This window comes from Aulonocara sp. 'chitande type north' Nkhata Bay, linkage group LG11, assembly GCF_057382095.1.
Source record: "Aulonocara sp. 'chitande type north' Nkhata Bay isolate Kocher_YH1m ecotype deep benthic linkage group LG11, A_spYH_male_GT1.1, whole genome shotgun sequence".
Taxonomy (NCBI): Eukaryota; Metazoa; Chordata; class Actinopteri; order Cichliformes; family Cichlidae; genus Aulonocara; species Aulonocara sp. 'chitande type north' Nkhata Bay.
The window spans coordinates 30,056,122-30,074,141 of record NC_141354.1 but is presented as its reverse complement, the minus strand read 5'-3'; the positions used below and the strand labels follow the sequence as shown (position 1 = coordinate 30,074,141).

Here is an 18,020-nt window from a genome sequence, read left to right as displayed (position 1 = left end):
ACCCCTGACTGCGACCGCTGGCATCAAACCTACAACCTCAATCTGTCTCCATGACTGCCTGTATCTGTCACTTCACCACTGCAGCGCATCGGGAAACTGCACTGAGCATGCTCGCTGCAGATGCAGCCTGTAGATGGAGCAAAGGGGAGGAGAGAGGAGAGGACGGTTGGGAAGGAGGCACAGAGGAGCTGCACACAGCTGTGAGATGCTGTTGCAGCTCTGAGAACAAGAGCTGCATGGGAAGAGTCATCACTGGGAATACAGATGGAAGCTGAAAGTGGAACACGAACGATTGGAATGTCGGAGAGTCGACACCAAAGAGGAGAATTCATTTGATAAGGTAAAGAAGTCGAAGCGTTTTATTGTGATGGAACAGAGCGATTGTTACAATAGAAACAATGTTTCACCTCTGTAGAAGTCATTGTGTATTTGCACTAGATTTTGTTATTATGTAACCTTTAAAAATCATTGATATTAAATGTTTCGTTAGTATAAGAGTACAAAAATAAAATTCTGCTTTTCTCCACCTTTGTAAAGATGCGTGCTATTAATGACCTCATTTGTCATCTATAGAGACTCTTGGGCAGCGTGGAGATGTATGCCTTTTACTCCCTTTTGGTCTACATCTTCTACACTGTCTTTAAGAAGGAGGAGGAGGAGGAAGCCTTGGAAGGGGCGTGTGGAGATTCCCCAGATGTACGTCTAGCCATATCATGTCCAGCCTCGGGGGTTCTCGATTGAAATAAATAAATGGGGGGGAACATGCAGGCCATAAGCTCACTAACAAAGGATGTATACAATGCTGCTGTATGCATGTCTATTTTACTGTGTTACTGACTCTTATATATGATGCTGTGCTCAGGAGCCAGGACCTGTTTCCATGGAAACAAGGAGCAGGAGGAGAGATGGCCACACCCCCAAAGTGGGAAAAAAAGCTTGTGCTCGCTTTAGTGAATCAAGTGGGTGCTCAAATAGTCTTTCAGGGCATTTTTAACCATAAAATGAAAGTATTTAGGAATAACACTTTTGTTTTTGTCTACAAGAGATCAATAAGTACATACATTCCTTGACTCTATTGCTTGTGTGATGCGATGTCATCCAGGCAGCAGCAGTGACACAGATGAAATGAGCGATGAAGATGTGGAAGACACCCCTGACATCCCAGCTTGCACTCCTCTGGCCGCTTTTCTATCTTTCAAGCAGGATGCTGAGAAGAGAAGAGCTTCCCAGGTTCAGCTCGAAACAACAGGAAAGGTAACAAGTGTCCAACTGATGTAGGACAGAATAACACGAGCTCGATTTCCCCAAACCGGGGCATTCTGCACATTACTAAGGTTTATGTGCGTGTGTTTGTGTGCGCTCTTCGCTGCATAGTTGGCAGAGTCTCCCCTGGTGGCAGTGATGTCCCACTTGCTGAGTTTTCTGGAGCAGTACTCCCATTTCCAGCAACTGCAGCAGCAGGCTGACCAGTACCGGGTCCAGCTGAAGAGGCACCGAGTCCAGCACCGCCGCCAGATGAAGGCTCTCCGAGCCTCCTACCGCCAGCGTCTCCGGGACAAGAACAGCATCATCAGCAGTCTGGAAGAGGCCATCAGCCAGCAACAGTGCCCCAGTCCACTGAGCGAGGGTGAGAGAGCTGGGATGAGGTTGGAGAAAAGGAGGAGATATGATAGAGGGGGGAGGGAAGGAGCGATGGGGGAAGGGAAAATAAGGGGAACGTGAGATTGCGGTGTATTGTCATGGAGTGTGTGAGACAAAAATGAGGAAAAGGTCAAGGGGCTGTTTCAATAAACCCATCCACTCAGCTGGTGGGAAAAGAGGTGGTGAAAATTACACATGTCTGAAGGTAGATTTATGAGATTCCAGAGTGGGTAGTTGGAGGAAGATGAATTAGCAGGACAATGAATGAAAACGAATGGACTAGGTTCTGTATTTTAAATGAGACAGGGCTCATGTTCTCTCTGTTACAGTGGAGAAAATTCTACAATATTCCATTACTGCTTAAAAAATGTGAAGAGCATTGAGAACGAGAGATTTAAAGCATGATGACTAAGTGTTTTGGTTCATTGTCATGGGGTATTATGTAGTTCAACTACATTTAATGTGGGTGTGTGCCTTTTAAGTTGTCCACCTACCCAGCTTTAGAAAAGAGTTTGATTTTATCTAACTGGGAACACAAAGTACATGCGAGGCAGCACTTTTGTAGAAAAACAGGTTAATCAGATTTATTAGGATGCAAGACGTTTGGCAGTAATGATGTCACAGAAGCCAGACAGACACTGTACAGCTGCAACTGACCGCAGAGCTTTAGATGTTTGTATCTGATGTGCTTCAGATTTGACCAAATGGCTCTTTGACATCGCAGCAGTGTATTCTCTCCCTCGGTGTTGTGCATATGGTCAGGTTGTTAACAGCTCTGTAGATCTCAAGCTCACTTATATAGCCTCAGAGGAATACCTCAATATGCATGATAACCCAAACCAGATTATAAGCATCTCTATAAGTAGGCGTGTTTAAGGCCTTGAGTGCTGGCTCTGTAGTTTCTGCATAAAGATATGTGAGTATGCGGTGAGACTTTGTGGTACTTGTGTAGCGACTCAGTGACTCTTTGTCATGAATAAAACAGGGCTGTTAGTGCTGTTTTATTTCCTGCAAATGCACTTACAAGGTCGGGCACATGCTAGGCAGCACGTGTAAACGTGCTGGACTAAAAATAGCCCAAGGCCTACGTCCCAGGGTTACAAGTCTGTCTGGTTTGTTTGTTTAGTGTCATGCAGGACTGGTTCTGTGCCTCTTGGGTGTGCAGCAGGTAAACCAGTTTGTGTCTTTGTCTGTGATCTTTCATTCAGTATTTAAACCGAATGGTTTGCCCTGCATGCAGATGACATTTATCAGAGTTTAACATACATTTTCATGCACCATTTCAAGCTGCTGTCTTAAAATTCACATCGTTACATTAGTACCTCTGCAGCTTCAAGTGCTTGCCAACACATTTACGCCTGCACCACTAATTCACAGCTGTGGCCTCGTCTCCTTTTTGTTTTTCAATATCTTGCACCACCACCTCTTTTTGATACAGCAATGAAATCTGACATAACGCGTTGATAAAATTAGCAAAGAGCCCAGCAAGGAAAATTAGACGTGACAGAACCCGATGAATCATTGAGGAGGAGGAAAGCGATTAAAAGCTGTCGGGCATGCAGCTCAGGTTCTTGTTGGACAATAGGCTCTTTTTTTAATAGGTTGTTGCATTTTTCACATGGTGGGTGAGGGAGCTTTCAGCACACTTTTCATTTTCATTAATATTACAGTCACTTGGAAGCTTTTAGGTGCACTGTAGAAGTGGTATTAAATTAAAATTACTGCATTTAAAAAAGAAAACGAGTGAGTGGAAGTTCAGATGTTATTGATTCTGACTATTTGTGACTGGCATAATATTAATATGTTTACAAAGACCTTGTTTGCGCTTAGGCTGATGATTATAATGGATGTTATTTGGTCCACCAGGTGAGTCTAGTAGTGATGAAGGGGCACAAGCTGGGGTTCACAGGCTGGTGCAGTCCCTGCACGGCCTGCAGGGTGAGAGGAGTAGGCTGAGAGGAGAACTCCGTCTGCTGCACTCCCAGCTGGAGCAGAAGGAAAGGGACAGACACTCTCGAATACAAACCTTTCAACAGCAGGTAGACCACTCCTTACTAGTTAGCTCCTAGGCTAGACCAATTTAAGCAAGAAAAAATGCCACCTGAAATCCAAAGTTGCTCTTTAACTTTCAGTGAGTTTTTAGATTTTGTTTTATTATGAATGCATGTATATACTGAAAAAGGCTAATCCAGTTAAAGCACAAACATATCCTCTTGGGTGTTACGCTGTCGTTCTGTTATCTATTCTATGCTGCCTTTCTGGAAGGGTCTCTCAAAATATATCACAAAATATAAAAAGTAAAAAATATGTGCACATAAATCATCAGCTTGACATTATGTTACATGTAATAAAAGTAAATTTTAGTTTTAAATGTCTGTAAAAAAAACATGGTTTTGTAATTTTGCACAGATTGATGAGCTGAAGAGCTGCATCGAGGAGCGTGAGGAGGAGCTGTCAAGACTGAGAACAGCCACTGTAAGAGCTGCACGGTCAAACTATTGACTTAATCGTTTCTCAAGTCTTTGTGAGTGTCCACTTCATCAGCTGAGCTGCCACACGACCAAGTTAAAAATAGCCAAGCAGTGGTCTGATTGCCTTGTACAAAACCTTAACTAGAAATTACTTTTAAAAAAAACATTGACCTAAATGTATACATATACTAAATAGACATTTTTCTGATAAATGATGGGATTTTTTCTGTTAATATGTTGGTCCTCAGCCTTATGTTTCATGTCCTCAGGGGGCCACAGACTCGGAGAAGCGGGTCCTGTGTCTGTCAGCAGAGAATGAGAGTCTGAAACAGAGCCTGAGCGTAACTCAAGGCCTCCTGCAGCAGCTCTCAACCATCCCCTCCCAGTCGAGCACCATGCTCATCAAGGTGAGAGGGACCAGCACAGCTGAGTGCTCACAGACATTCAGTTTAGGCCTTCTTAAACTTGTAATCTACTTTGCTTTAGGAAAATGAGAACCTCCGTGGCAGAGTGCAGCAGCTGGAGCTCTCCCTACAGCAGCGTGCTGAGCAGCTGTCGCAAATGGAGCGACGGAGTGAACAAAGCGAGTGGAGAAGAGGCGAGGAGCTGAGGAAGAGAGAGGACAGAGTGAGAGACCTACAGCTGGAGTTGGATAGAGAGCGAGGCAAGGAGCCCATTATTAAGGTAAATCTTATTTTGGAGAATTTTTTAAATGGATTTGAACAATGGCCATAAACTTTTCAAGATGATGAAGAAAATGACAGAAATGCTTTGTGACTGATTTCGTAACTTATATTGTTGAGTAGAAACACACATATAAAGAATTAATAATGTAGATAATTTGATTTGGGTATACTGACAATATCTTTTCATATTATTTTAGAGAAAATGCCCCTAACTAGATGTATCTTCTCTGCCAGTATGTCACGCAGACCGTGGAGGTGGAATCTCCAGCCACAGTAAAGCAGCTAACCAAAGCCAGACAGAGGAATGAGTTGTTGTCCGAAAGGCTGTCCGGTCAGAATGAGCGGTGCAAACAGCTGGAGGAACAGATCAGGAAGTCAGACGAATACAGCTGTAATCTGCAACACAAGGTGACGAACATTGGCAGTACCATTTGCACAAGTAGGGACAATGTGCTCCACCAATGTTTGAGCTTTTGTCACAGGCAGCAGCAAATAAAGAAATGAATTACCTTTGTTAGCTGTTGGGTGGAAGAAGTTCCAAAAAAAGAGGTATAAATCAAAAAACACCCCGTTTAGTTAACACATCATCACAGGATGGATAATCAAAGTCAGAAGGAGGATGTTTCTGTGTTGCTGCTGGAAATTCACAGTTTCATTGACAGAAGAAGTGATTGCAGAGCAGAATCTGCACATACTGCAGCAGTCGAGCTCACAGACTGACAAGCTGCTCTGCTGAACCTCTTACAGATTGCGGCGTATGAACAAGAAATCAGTAAACTGAAAGAGGAGCTGCTGAAAGAGATCGGCCACTTGGAGGAGAGGAAGGAGGAGGCTGTGAAGGCTGCTGCAAACTGCTCAGCAGAACACTTTCAGAACCTGCAGGACCAATTCTTCAGTGAGTAACTGAACCTCCAGGAAAAGAACTCTTGGTTTCTCCAAGAGGAATTGAAATAAAAAAGCAACTGGATTTGAAAAAACTGGATTTTTTTTTGCCTTTTGTCAGGCTTGCAGAAGCGTCTGACATCACTTCCTCCAACTTTACGCTCTATGAAGACAGACTACGCCAGCCTGAGGAGCCAGGTTCGAAATTTCTCAGAGTTTTATGGAGCAGCTATCAGCGAAGCAAAAAAACAGGTATGTGGTGCCTTGAGAACTATGTTTAATAAATTTGCCTATCTGACCAAATCAAAAGGTTTCATGATGGAGGGTTTTTGGGTTTTGTTTTTTTTTTTGTCTTTTGATGTTGCAGATTTCAGCTGCTATTAGTGAGATGTCTGAAGCCAACAAAGATCTCCTGGAGAAATACAGGAAAGAAGTCGCACTGCGCAGGAAGTATCACGAGCAGCTGGTGGAGCTTAAAGGTATAACACTGAAAGGTTCAAACTGGCCGCACCAAGTAAAATCAGCATCACTGAGCGAGCTCCCTGTTTGCAGGCAACATTCGCGTGCTGTGTCGCGTGAAGCCAGTGCTAAAGGAGGACCAGCACGGAGAGGACCACTCGGTGGTCGTGACGACGGACCCCAACAACGAGTCCTCGCTCTCGGTGCTGAGCAAAGGAAAGGCTCGCATCTTTGAAATGGACAAAATCTTCCACCCACAGTCCACACAGGAAGAGGTAATAAAGATGACACGTGTAAAGGAAGTATTATTGTACAGCGGGAAGACCGCTAACCTTTATTTTGGTTTCCTCAGGTCTTCCAGGAGATTGAACCTCTTGTGACGTCCTGCATCGATGGATACCACGTCTGCATATTTGCTTACGGACAGACGGGCTCTGGAAAAACCTACACTATGGAGGTAAAACACTGATTACTGTACGTGCTACTCATAATAGACATTTAAAGGTTTAATATACAAGCTAAGTACCCTTTTTATTTCCAGGGTACTGTGGAAAACCCAGGTATCAACCAGCGAGCACTGAAACATCTCTTCAGTGAGATTGAGGAGAGGAAGGACATGTGGTCTTACAGTGTCACAGTCAGCTCTGTGGAGATCTACAATGAGGTGCTAAGGTACAGCTTTCCTCTTTTTTTTCTTTCGATAGAGCCTTACCTAAATAATAACTACCACTTGTAGATGTGGCTACTTGTATTTTGTATTTTAGAGACCTGCTGAGTAAAGATGGAGAGAAACTGGACATAAAGATCAACCCGGATGGAACAGGACAGCTGCACGTGCCGGGCCTCAGGGTCATCGAAGTAAAGAGCTTTCAGCACATCAAAAAGGTAAAAAAATGTTTGCTTCTCTTCTTTTTATTTGTTTTCAAACACCCACACAGATGCAATTTTTTGAATTATGATTCAGCATTAGAAAAATGATTACACTTATGCTAATTGATTGATTGCTAATCCAGATTCTAGCAACAGCCCGAAGGAACAGGATTACCTTTGGCACTCAGATGAACCAGCACAGCTCCCGCTCCCATGCCCTGCTTTGTATCACTGTTCAGGGCACTGACCTCGCCACTGGTTCCAAAACCACAGGTCAGCTATTAATGCATTTCTGGTTCAAGATGGAACGTTTACACAAGGGTGTCAAACATAAGGTGCGGGGGTCAGAATCAGCACATCAAAAACCCGCTGGACGGCTTTGGAAAATATAAAGGAGGGAATACATTTTTGGACTTTTGCCTGTATTGTTTTTCAAGTTTGTTCAAGTCCACCCCCACAGCCATTTATGCTATTTTATGTTTTATGATTGAGGGACAGTTGCGGCAGTGAGCTACTAGAAGTCTTTCTGTAATTTTACACATTTGTCATGTAGAAAAATCTTTATCTTGTAGATGTGTTAGTGAAATTTCACTTCCTTTATCTTACATTTAGATATCTCAGGAATTAAATGTGTAATTAAACATCTTTACTCTGACAGAAAATGCAGTTTTGACTCGTCCAAGCCACTTAATATCACTTATTATCATGGTTTACAGTCTAATACCTACTTTAAATTTAGGTGAGGGCAGGCTGTGAATTTACCCTTTAAAACTGTCTCTTCACACGGGTATCAGTGTGTAAAGGTTGGGATGAGAAGCAGGGGTTAAGTGTATAAGACAAACATCTGGTATGAGTCTTTGTTGGAATGACTGACTTTATTGCTGACATTACTTTTTCGCTCCCCAGGCAAGTTGAACCTGGTGGACCTGGCTGGCTCGGAGAGGGTGTGGAAGTCCGGTGCAGAGGGAGAGAGGCTGAAAGAGGCCCAGAATATTAACCGCTCTTTGCTGGCACTGGGAGACGTAATTCAGGCACTTAGGGCTCGGCAGACACACATCCCCTTCAGGAACTCCCGTCTTACTTATTTATTGCAAGACTCCCTGGGAAAGGGCAGCAAGACTGTCATGGTTGTGCAGGTAAGATTACTGCTCCAGTCCTACTTAATACCTGATTTATAAGCCTGTGATCATTTACAGTAAATATAAATTCTTATAAGGAGCATCATTTTTGTTCAAATTGTTTTACTAAAGGTTTCTGCTCTGGAGAGTAATGTGGGAGAGACCTTGTGCTCGCTGAAGTTTGCTCAGAGGGTGTGCAAGGTGGAACTGGGTCCTGCTGCCAGGAAGATTGAATCGGGTGGAGGACAGTGTGACTGACAGCCTTGAACCACTAGCAATGAATGAATCAGTCAGTACCAGCAAATGAAAACTCCACACTATCAACAAGATTACGAGCAATCGTGCTCAAGGGCTAAATCTGCAGGCGTCTACTTGGCACCAAATGCCAGCCTGCAATCAAGGTTAAGTATTGAGGATTTTATTCTCCGCTTTGCCATTTTCTGCTTCTGTTCCCTTTATTATTGTTAAAATCTGCATGCAGGCGTATTTATTCTTCCACTCCGAGTGCCAAAACATCATCTAACTCGTCCCACTGTCAGAACTTTGATGCTTCCTCTGATCACTCTAGCTCAGTTTCTTAAATGCAAAAATCCAGGATCTGTCGTTTCCTGTGATCATCAGTGTTTAGAGCTACAAACCTGCTCATACAGGTTTGATAAGCTTCCAGAGCCACAATATCAACACTTCACTTTTTGCAGTATTAGTCATTCTGCTATAAATGTCTGTAGTTTGTAGGCTTCGTCGCCAGTGTGGTATATTTTTGAAGGTTGTAGTGTGTAGGAGAGTCTATTATGGGCTATTATTCATATCAATGACATTTATGTCACATGTTTGTGTAGTTTTTTTGTGTGAGTTTCAGATGAGCAGTGACTGAATTTCTTTTTAGATCTTTGATAAGAGTTTTGTGTAAAGAGGGAAGCTGTTGGAGGGAGCAGGTGGCCTTGTATTAGACTGGTAAAATAATCAGCTGTGCAATATCCTCCTTCTCGAGGACAGTTTGGGCCTATTGAAATCAAAGATGCACTTTATTGTGAAAGGATAGGAGCATTTCAGTTCAGGTCCGTGCAGTAGTGAATGTCATACCAAAAATACAGCTTATTGTTCATAACTGTTTGTCATGTTATCACCCACTGATTCAAAACTAACTTTTGAGTCAAATGTAGCAAGACATTAGTGTTGCAGTAACTACCATGAGTGCTTAGGTGTCACTAAATGATGCTTTTCAGAACATTTTCTGAATAAATGTGTGTTTAAGTGTTCTTTCTCTTATTTGATGCTCAGTAGCATTTGACATGCCATCTCCATTTGGATTTTCTGTTGTAGCTCTTACATCTCTGGTCAAATGTTGATGGAACACCATTTACGGAGGACCGAGCAATAGGTGCAATGTGAGGCACAGAGCCTCTGTAGTGTAGTTTCTTTTTGCCCATCAATCCATTTCCTTACACTTATCCGATTCAGGCTCACCAGGGGTGGAGGAAAAAAAAAAGTAAAAATATCAAATACAATTGAAATGAACTGATATAAATAAGATGCAAGAGACATATCAATGTCATTTAGATGCTATTATCCAGTTTAAACTTTTATGTTCTATGGAAACATCAGTTTACGAGATTATGATTTGCAAATCACTGCATTTTGTTTTTGTTTATATTTACATTTGTCTGTTTTCCTCAGTTTTTTTAAGGCAGCAAAAATTATAAATGAAATGGACAGCAATTTAAAAAACAATATTTTAATTTTACAAAATATTGGCCGTTACATTAATAATGCATCTCCAAAAAAAACCCCACATATACAGAATGTACTACAAGGACAGAAGCTATGACTCGCCTGAAGACCTGACAGGAAACACTGCTTTACTCCCTGCACAATTAAATCATCCACCTCTGTATGCACAACCCAGATGTGACTGCTGCAGTAAATCTTGGGCATCTCTGTTTAGTCTCCTTGTTTTCTGTCACATCTTGGATTCAGTCTGAATCTCCCGCCTCTGCTCCGATGGCTCCAACGGCTCCGGCCAACTCCTCTTCATGGCCTCGCAGACGATCACCTGGAAAGACATACACACAAACACTCAATCTGACTCATTCATTGACCGCATCCTCTGATCATAAGCTTAAGACAATGTTTTCCATCTTCCAAGTAAGATCTTATTCAGCCTTGTAGATCACAGGAGGATAATGATTTTTTTAAAACTAACTTTTAAAGATGTATCTGATATTTTTGATGAAATAACATACAATACAAACCTGTCCCTAATACACATTAAAACAAAACCAGGCTTCCTGTACTTTAAATGCTTTTAAATAAAGGTCTTCAGTAATCAGTTACGCACAATAAAAATATGGGAAATCTCCTACTCGACTTAAACCTGTGATGTATCTCTCATTTTGCCTATTTTTAGAATCACTCATCAGTTATGATCACCTCTGATGTTATCAGACAGCTTCAAGCCTCCAGAGTCTGTCAACCACAGAGCAATTAGCCTAATAAATTATGCCCAGCTCAGGCACCGTCATCTCTGTGGCCTCACGAAAATGTAGTGATAAAAGGCAGAAACATAACAGGAAATACTGACGGATGAGCTCAGCGATGGCTCTCTGTGTTCTCCTCTCCAACTTCTCCAGCTTCTTTGCCACATCGCGCTTTAGATCCCTAAATCCAGAATTACAATTTTTAAAAAAATCATTAACGAAATATCTTAAAATACACCAAGAGTTCATCATGCACCATACAGCTTGGAAAGCTATTTTGAAAACAGGTCTTACCAGTCTGGTTTTCTTGGGGCAAGGTTGGCTAAATCCTGAAGAAAGAAAAAGAAAAAACTCAACATGGCAGATAAAAATGCTTCAGTGAAGAAAACTCACGTTTACACAGGGGTACCCACCACTTCCTCAATGATGGGCTCTGGATTAGCTGCCTCTAACTGATCTTTGACTTTATCTTCCACTGCAAACAATAAATACTTATCATTATATAGCCAACAGGAGTCAAAACTACAATCAGTAAGGCAGCATTGACACCAAAAAGGGTTTTTTAAATGTTTTTTAAAGGTCGCCTTTGATTGAAGATTTCTTACCTGATGCTGGTTTGGCTTTAGGCACCTGTCTTTCCTTTAGCTCTTCATCCTCTGGAGCGTAATTCCTCAATTTCAGTTCTCTGTGGAAAAAAATACCACTTAATGTGATACTACTATTAGAAGTCTGAATGCTCTTAAAATGCTTTTTTCATACCATTAACCCACACTCTAGACCTCCAGGAGGTGGCAGTGTAGGCAAATATACTCCACCGGAGACTAAAGAGCATAAAAGACCACCTGCAATCCCTACACAGCTGCACATCTAATGTCTAAAGAAGGTTGGGTATAATGTCCCTCTTTATTCCCGTGAACACTTCTGATTAACATGTTCCACCTGCCGCCGGGCAGGAGAGCAGCAAACAGCTGAGGAATTCTTCCCTTGATGTTGAATTATACCGTCTTTCATCACAACTCCACATGGAGGAATTGTTGGCAAGCTTAGCTGACATCTCTGCAGATTAAACCGAGGGTCCAGAGGCAGAGGTAAACTACCGTCTGCCCAAGCACCAACCAAGAGTTATCAGCTGCTCTGAGCTTAACGTGGATTTGTGATGAAGCTTGAGAGCGTACACTCTTGATGCATTCATCAGACTCCTGGTGCTGCCAAAAGACAGACCAATGCCTTGTATGGGTGTGGGCAAAAATGCTAGTCATGTTCTGTGGTTGGACGCCTGAGGTCCACTTTTAATTCACACATCTCTCTTTCTCTACCTCCAGCATATCAGACCTTGAAGGGGCTGTTTTAAGGAGGCACTGTGCTGGTTTGTCCAGCTGATTATTAAAAGGGACTTTTTTTTTAGCATTAAAACTGCAAACACAACGAATAGAAATAAGACATTCTGTTGCACTTATCTGAAAGGAGCACAGCCTGCTGTTTAAATCGTTGCATCTTTGCAAAAGGCACCCAATGAGAAGAAAGTCAGCTCAAAGAGTGCACAAAAGTCTAGTATATGGTAAAAAAACGACTATTTGAAATAGTTAATCATGCAAAGCTATTGTAGGAGCATCTACAATGAAAAATATGGACCTGGTAATGAGCTTAACATGTCATCTTTATTTAAAACATCGTTACTGCAGTAAAATTTATGTGATATGCAGAGGTATACTGATAAACTGCTTTAAAAGCAAGCAGAGCAGGTTTTCCTAGCAGCCACAATACACTTCAAAGGTTAGTAGAAGCAGTCATTTATCAGCCTTCATCACGTAAAACTGAAATAAATAGAAATGCTTTCAAAATGATAGCACAACATGTCTTCCTCAGGCATCCTGAAGCTTGGGTTGGAGCTCTTCTGTTACCCCTTATCTTCTGACAGCTTTCTACAATTAACAAGCTATTAAACAGGCACAAACGTAGCCCAAAACATGTTGCTACATGTAAGAAACATGAACACATTTAGCACAATCCTCAACTAAATTATGCATTATACTGTGTTTAAATAATTAACGTATATACGGGGCCAGAGGAAAGGGTGGATAAGTGTCACAACGTCAAGCACAAAGTCATTCTAATCTCTACTGTCTAAGAATGGAGCTAAAGTGGCACGCAAAGTTCCAAAAATACAAAAAATAATTCCTGTAGGGAGCAACATCAAGGTAAGTGGGAAGAAAGGAAACATCAGCGTCATCATCTGAGGACCACGTCGTGGAGGTGCTGGAGCCTATCCTAGCCATCACTGGGTGAGAGGTGGGATACACCTCGACAGGTCACCTGTCTATCACAGGGATTTTGTGCTATTTTTTTAAGAGGGTTTGTCACAGACAAACTGTGCTACGACTCGAGGGAATTATAACCCACTAATCTATCAGGAATCCTCCCCCCGCCTCCAACCCCACACCCCCTTTAGCAGAACAAAAAAAACAGGACAAAGAGTTCATGTAAATTTTCGCCCTTCAAAAGCTTTTTGTTCCTGACTGTCTCTTAGTTTTACACTTCCAAACCTTTTGACGGTGTTTACACATTTCCACTTCAAGCACACCGTAGCATCAAAGAGAACCTGTGATAAATTCAGAGCTCTGGTCGAAGTCTGGCTTTCTCAAAATGTTTAGAGTGAACTGTTTTTAAGGAGGAGGTGCAGCAGTGTGTTCAAATGTTTGCACTGATAAAGCTATCTGCTTCATCAAACCCCAGTAAAAATAATTCCAGGCTACCAGAAATCCTTTAATTTAAACGTGAAATTAAAACAAAAAACTAACATGTAACAACAATATTTCCAAGTTCAGATTTCTTAAAACATGTTTGCCATTTCCAAGAACTACTTACCTATCTTTAAAAAAAGAAAAGACAGGGAAACACCCTGACGCCTAACAAGATCTAACAGGAAAAGCTGCCTGGTTTGGTTGGTGCCTTTTGTGGAACAGGCTTGGAGGAATGCATGATATCACACAGGAAGCTAAAAGGTTCTTTGCAATCTTAATGAATTCATTTTGACATTTGAAACTGGTGAAGCTCTCACAAATTAAAATTGGAATAACCTTGGGACAAACATTTTGATTGTTCTGTTCCCTCATACATTCGTTTAGTCATTTGATGCCCCATGAAATTTTAATACCAATCCCAAGATACATTACACTGGCACCCTGCTAAAGATGAGTCTCAAATTAAAACATAAAAAAAAGAAAAAGAGAAAAAGCCTATAGACTGCATTGAGCAATAATTAGCCTTCGTTGCAGACAAATGTCTAAGTTAGGCTCTTAACCCTACAGCGAGTTTCTCATTCGCATGAAAGAGATCTGCCCTGTTGGACTGGAGGAAAAACAGAGGCACTCCCTTGGTGCCGTCAGTGCAGTCATTAAATATAAACAATGGAAAAAAGGTCCTGTAGGACAGGAAAGATGGCTGCTCCTTCCTACAAATGAACGCACATAAGTTGAGTAAGCTGAAGGTTATTTGAGCAGCTACTAGCACAAGGCTGGGATCCAGCCAAGTGTAAATACTGCATTTCACAACTTACACCGAGACATGCATTGGTGTCTAGATAAAGGGCAGATAAATGCTCTGATGATGTACTTGTGAGTCAGTTTCAGTTCCGTTTGCACAGCTTAAAAAGCCTCAGCTAAAGGGGCGAGTAACAGCAATGAGTGGAGACGCAGTAACAAGCTTTTATGACGAATATTTAAAAGATAACAGGCGTTTGTTTTCTGTGGGAGGTGCAGCAAACCAACCTGTGTTTCTCTTGAGTGGCCTCTTCTAATGTGGCTTTTTTGCTCTCTGGCTCCCCATCGTCCTGCTCTCGCCCCTGTAAGGACATCAAAGTTATTAACATTACCGGCATTAATTGTTCATTATTCTTAGAGTACAAACTAGAAAAAAAAAAACACTAAAAAAATTATTGTAATCTGCCCTGAAGAATCATTTTGTAACATATGATAAGAAAATGAAAATCATTTTTTCTTTTATATTATTTACATAAACGAAATGTGTTGGCAGTGGCTGGTGAAAGTGAAGGTATGTATGTGGTCATTTTAGCTCCAGCACCATAGAAAAACATGGTGCTGTTTGCATAGAAAAACAAACTAATATCTGCTTGTTGTCACTCGTCATTTGAGAGTCAAATAATGAATTTACATTTTAAGCTGCATTATTTCTTGACACTGAGCTATTCAGGAGAAGTAGTTCATAAACCCTGAGAACTCCATCCATTCTCTTATGCTTATCCTTATCAGGGTTGCGTGGGAGGGGGGTTGGTTGCTGGAGCCTATCCCAACTACAATATGGCAAGAGGCAGGGTGCACCCTGGACAGGTCGCCAGTCTGTCGCAGGGCTAACACAGAGAGAAAGACAAAAATTCGCACTTACATTTACACCTATGTGTAATTTAAAATCAGCCCCACTAATCCAACTCTGATTACTCATCCTGATCATTTAAAGCTTTGTTTCTAGTCATGATGCATCTGAGATGGTGTCACACACTAAACCTTTCATTTGTAAACAACAGTGTAAGTGAAGAATGAAAAAGGCTTGCAGAAATTCCAAAAGCACAATATTGAGCCCATGTCACATCTTGTAACAAAGGATATCAAACCACTCCCAGCTTACATTTTCCTGAAGAGACTTCCTGACCACCTGCTAGAACAATTCAGGGTACTGGCTCATTCTTGAAGCGCAGCACAAACGGAAAACAACGACACACTGCAGGAATGTCAATGATCATTTATCGGCTGTTGCTAGCAAAACTAGATAACGTTTGCTTAGTGAAAGTTGTGATCCAGCTTCCAAAACAGTAGCTTTCGCATTGAATGGGCCTTCCTGTTGCTAAATGAATTGATAACTAGAATTGAAACTCTGCCATAGTGGCGGACAATGATTGTGTAACCTTTAAATTGTTCAACACAGACTGCAGCCCTGTGGAGGAGTGACAGAAAATCTGGTGCAACATCCCCGTCTGAGTCCTGTAGTCCAAGAGCCGAGGTGTGCTGAAGCAAATGCAGCATCAGTTCTGATTGTACATGATGAAGAACTCATTCTCAAACACATCTAACACACTGCTTAAATTTACTACACAACTGACTGCTTTGATTTATTCTCGGCATATTTAATAAAACTGAGGTACCTGCATACTTTACTCAAAATCCTCCAAATAACAGGGAGTCCGAATTTACCCTACCGTATTTTTTTTACCAAGGTTTCTCCAACTTTCACCATAAATGATGCATTTTTTAACTAGCAAGTTTATTTTTGTTCCATTTACACTGCATCAGTATTAGTAAATGAGAAACAAACAATATCTGAAAACTATTTATTTATACATCTACAGTATAGTGACTTGATAAATGTAGACTATAGTGGCAATCATCACTGTTTTCTTCTTCCTCAGGGTGCTCAACACAAACATACACTAACACTCACCTGATTCACTGATACACTCTACATGTATATACCATTAATTCTGCACTAAAGCTGCTACAGTATTTTTAGTAAATATATTTTCTTTATTTTATTTTTACCCAAATGCTACTTATCTGCAACTTTACATTTCTATGCACCATTCTGAGGGAGCTCTGAGCCTAAGAATTTCATTGCCTTTATATGACAAATAAAACCTGAACTTTGGCTCGATACTGTGGTATCTGACCTCCCAGCCCATTGTTCCTTCAGTGGTGCTAGTTTCAGTCATTATGCAAATGTACTGTTTATAAGATTGGGAAAACCTGCAGTCAGCTGAGGCTGAAGAAGTCACTTGGATGAGTGATGAAACGTTTCTCCCACTGAAAACGCTACGTCCAGATGAACAGAATTAACTTTTGGTGATACTGTGATATTCATTTCAATTTCTTTATTTACATGAGTGTTTGAGGTTGAAGTTTGTGATGAAGAATATTTATCCATTTATGCTTAATTTCTTTTATTTTATGTATTGTTAAGAAAGATTAGAATGAACGAGCTGTGTGGGCAACGTTTTTCAGAAGTGAATACCCACCCACCCAAGTTTTGAGCCACCCTCATTTCTTGATATGTTAATAGGAAAATAAGAAAGCACAGTTTGCACAATTCTAACAGTCTTGAAAGTCAATATTTGGTATGACCCCTTTTATTCAACACAGCCTGAGCTCTCTTCGGAAAGCATTCTTGTCATTTCTTTAAGTAGTCTTCAGAAATAGTTCTCCAGGCTTTTTGAAGGACATTTAAAGCTCTGTCTTCTTTTCTGGTTTCTGTCGAGACGATCCCACACTCCTCATGTTGAGATCTGGTCTGACTGACAGTGCTTCATTGTGTGTTTTTCCATCCAGTGATATTTTTAATGCACTGGCAGCTTTTTGAGGTCTCTGTCGTGCTGAAAAGCAAACCTGTTCCCAATGAGACACTTTCCATATGATTTTGCATTGGGGAACAAAATGCTACTTTTCCTTTTTCATAACTCCATCAACTTTGACAAGATCCCTAACACCACTGGCTGACCTGCAGCGCCAAACCATAACACAGCTTCTACCGTGGAAGCAAAAAGGAGAAATGATGGCCCAAGACTCTTGCACAGTATTGTAAACTGGGTCGTAAATGATCTATAGTCTAACTGACTGTAGTTAATGTACAGCATCTGATGTAGTATCACTGTAACTGACTTTGAGAAGCGGTTTTAATTCAACTGTCGACGCTAGCAGCGACCTAACATGAAACCGAACTAAAACACAACGAGAATGTCACGGTGCAAGAACAATCACATGAGATTAGAATAAATGCAAAACATACCAGTAAAATAACAATTAATTACTAAAACTGTTTATATTTAAACGAATTTATCGAAACTTTGACAGCTCACTAACAAAGCTACGGGCTAAAAATAAGGCTGATTTTACACACGAGTATGCTAATATTAGCTAAAAGCTAAGTCTGCTAACGGTACCTCAGTGTCAAAATGACGGGGTTTCTGTGGCCTGTGCTACACTTTGCAACATACCGCCAACGCCATAAAAGAAACTTACATGAAGCTGTTTCTCTCTTAGAGCCTTTAGCCTCTCCTTCCTCTTTAGAGCCTGCTCCTGAAGCGACCCAACACTTTGCTCCATGTTTTTAGCCACACGCCGCTCGATTCTCTCTGAAATCTACTCATTGTCCTGATCGGACAAAAGAAGTCCATAGAGCACATCGATTGCGATGCCTTTTGCCTCATCATGTGATTTTGTTATTTGTTGTGTTCATATTTTTAAAATCACAATCATCCGTAAGTTTCACTTGAAATCTGAACGAGAATTATTTAAAAACCAAACTCTTGCTTACAATAATGCGATCCCCAAATAAATAATTAAAACATACTTTATAAATAAGATGTATGTGGTCTATGTTAGTTGTATTATCAAGTACCTTGACTAATGTAAC

At 41.1% G+C, this 18,020-nt stretch overlaps 2 protein-coding genes across 2 annotated transcripts; one reads left to right on the top strand and one right to left on the bottom strand.

The window, feature by feature from the left end:
* The first annotated feature begins 184 nt into the window (after positions 1 to 184).
* On the top strand, positions 185 to 10,490 carry LOC147319383 (kinesin-like protein KIFC3). Its single transcript, XM_086311958.1, has 20 exons — positions 185 to 340; positions 574 to 696; positions 863 to 959; positions 1,103 to 1,254; positions 1,375 to 1,627; positions 3,508 to 3,680; positions 4,051 to 4,116; positions 4,382 to 4,519; positions 4,599 to 4,796; positions 5,033 to 5,206; positions 5,546 to 5,693; positions 5,802 to 5,932; positions 6,048 to 6,159; positions 6,233 to 6,414; positions 6,492 to 6,596; positions 6,681 to 6,811; positions 6,904 to 7,024; positions 7,153 to 7,282; positions 7,916 to 8,145; positions 8,260 to 10,490. The coding sequence occupies exons 2-20, from the start codon at positions 595 to 597 to the stop codon at positions 8,383 to 8,385; spliced, it is 2,769 nt and encodes a 922-aa protein (XP_086168084.1). The 5' UTR covers positions 185 to 340; positions 574 to 594; the 3' UTR covers positions 8,386 to 10,490.
* Positions 9,847 to 17,781, bottom strand: ccdc12 (coiled-coil domain containing 12). Its single transcript, XM_086311973.1, has 7 exons — positions 17,627 to 17,781; positions 14,372 to 14,445; positions 11,210 to 11,289; positions 11,018 to 11,079; positions 10,899 to 10,933; positions 10,709 to 10,785; positions 9,847 to 10,180 (listed from the first exon to the last, which is right to left on the bottom strand). Exons 1-7 carry the CDS (start codon positions 17,708 to 17,710, stop codon positions 10,101 to 10,103), a joined length of 492 nt encoding a protein of 163 aa, XP_086168099.1. The 5' UTR covers positions 17,711 to 17,781; the 3' UTR covers positions 9,847 to 10,100.
* Positions 17,782 to 18,020: the final 239 nt, after the last annotated feature.

Excerpts from the sequence above, each read along its gene's own strand:
- LOC147319383 (XM_086311958.1), top strand. The coding sequence starts at position 595 with ATGTATGCCTTTTACTCCCTTTTGGTCTACATCTTCTACACTGTCTTT. Across the intron at positions 6,160-6,232 it reads GCAGCTGGTGGAGCTTAAAG|GCAACATTCGCGTGCTGTGT; the intron begins GTATAACACTGA and ends CCCTGTTTGCAG. Across the intron at positions 6,415-6,491 it reads CACAGTCCACACAGGAAGAG|GTCTTCCAGGAGATTGAACC; the intron begins GTAATAAAGATG and ends TGGTTTCCTCAG.
- ccdc12 (XM_086311973.1), bottom strand. The coding sequence starts at position 17,710 with ATGGAGCAAAGTGTTGGGTCGCTTCAGGAGCAGGCTCTAAAGAGGAAG. Across the intron at positions 14,446-17,626 it reads TAAGAGAGAAACAGCTTCAT|GGGCGAGAGCAGGACGATGG; the intron begins GTAAGTTTCTTT and ends ATGTCCTTACAG. Across the intron at positions 11,290-14,371 it reads GCCACTCAAGAGAAACACAG|AGAACTGAAATTGAGGAATT; the intron begins GTTGGTTTGCTG and ends TTTTTTCCACAG.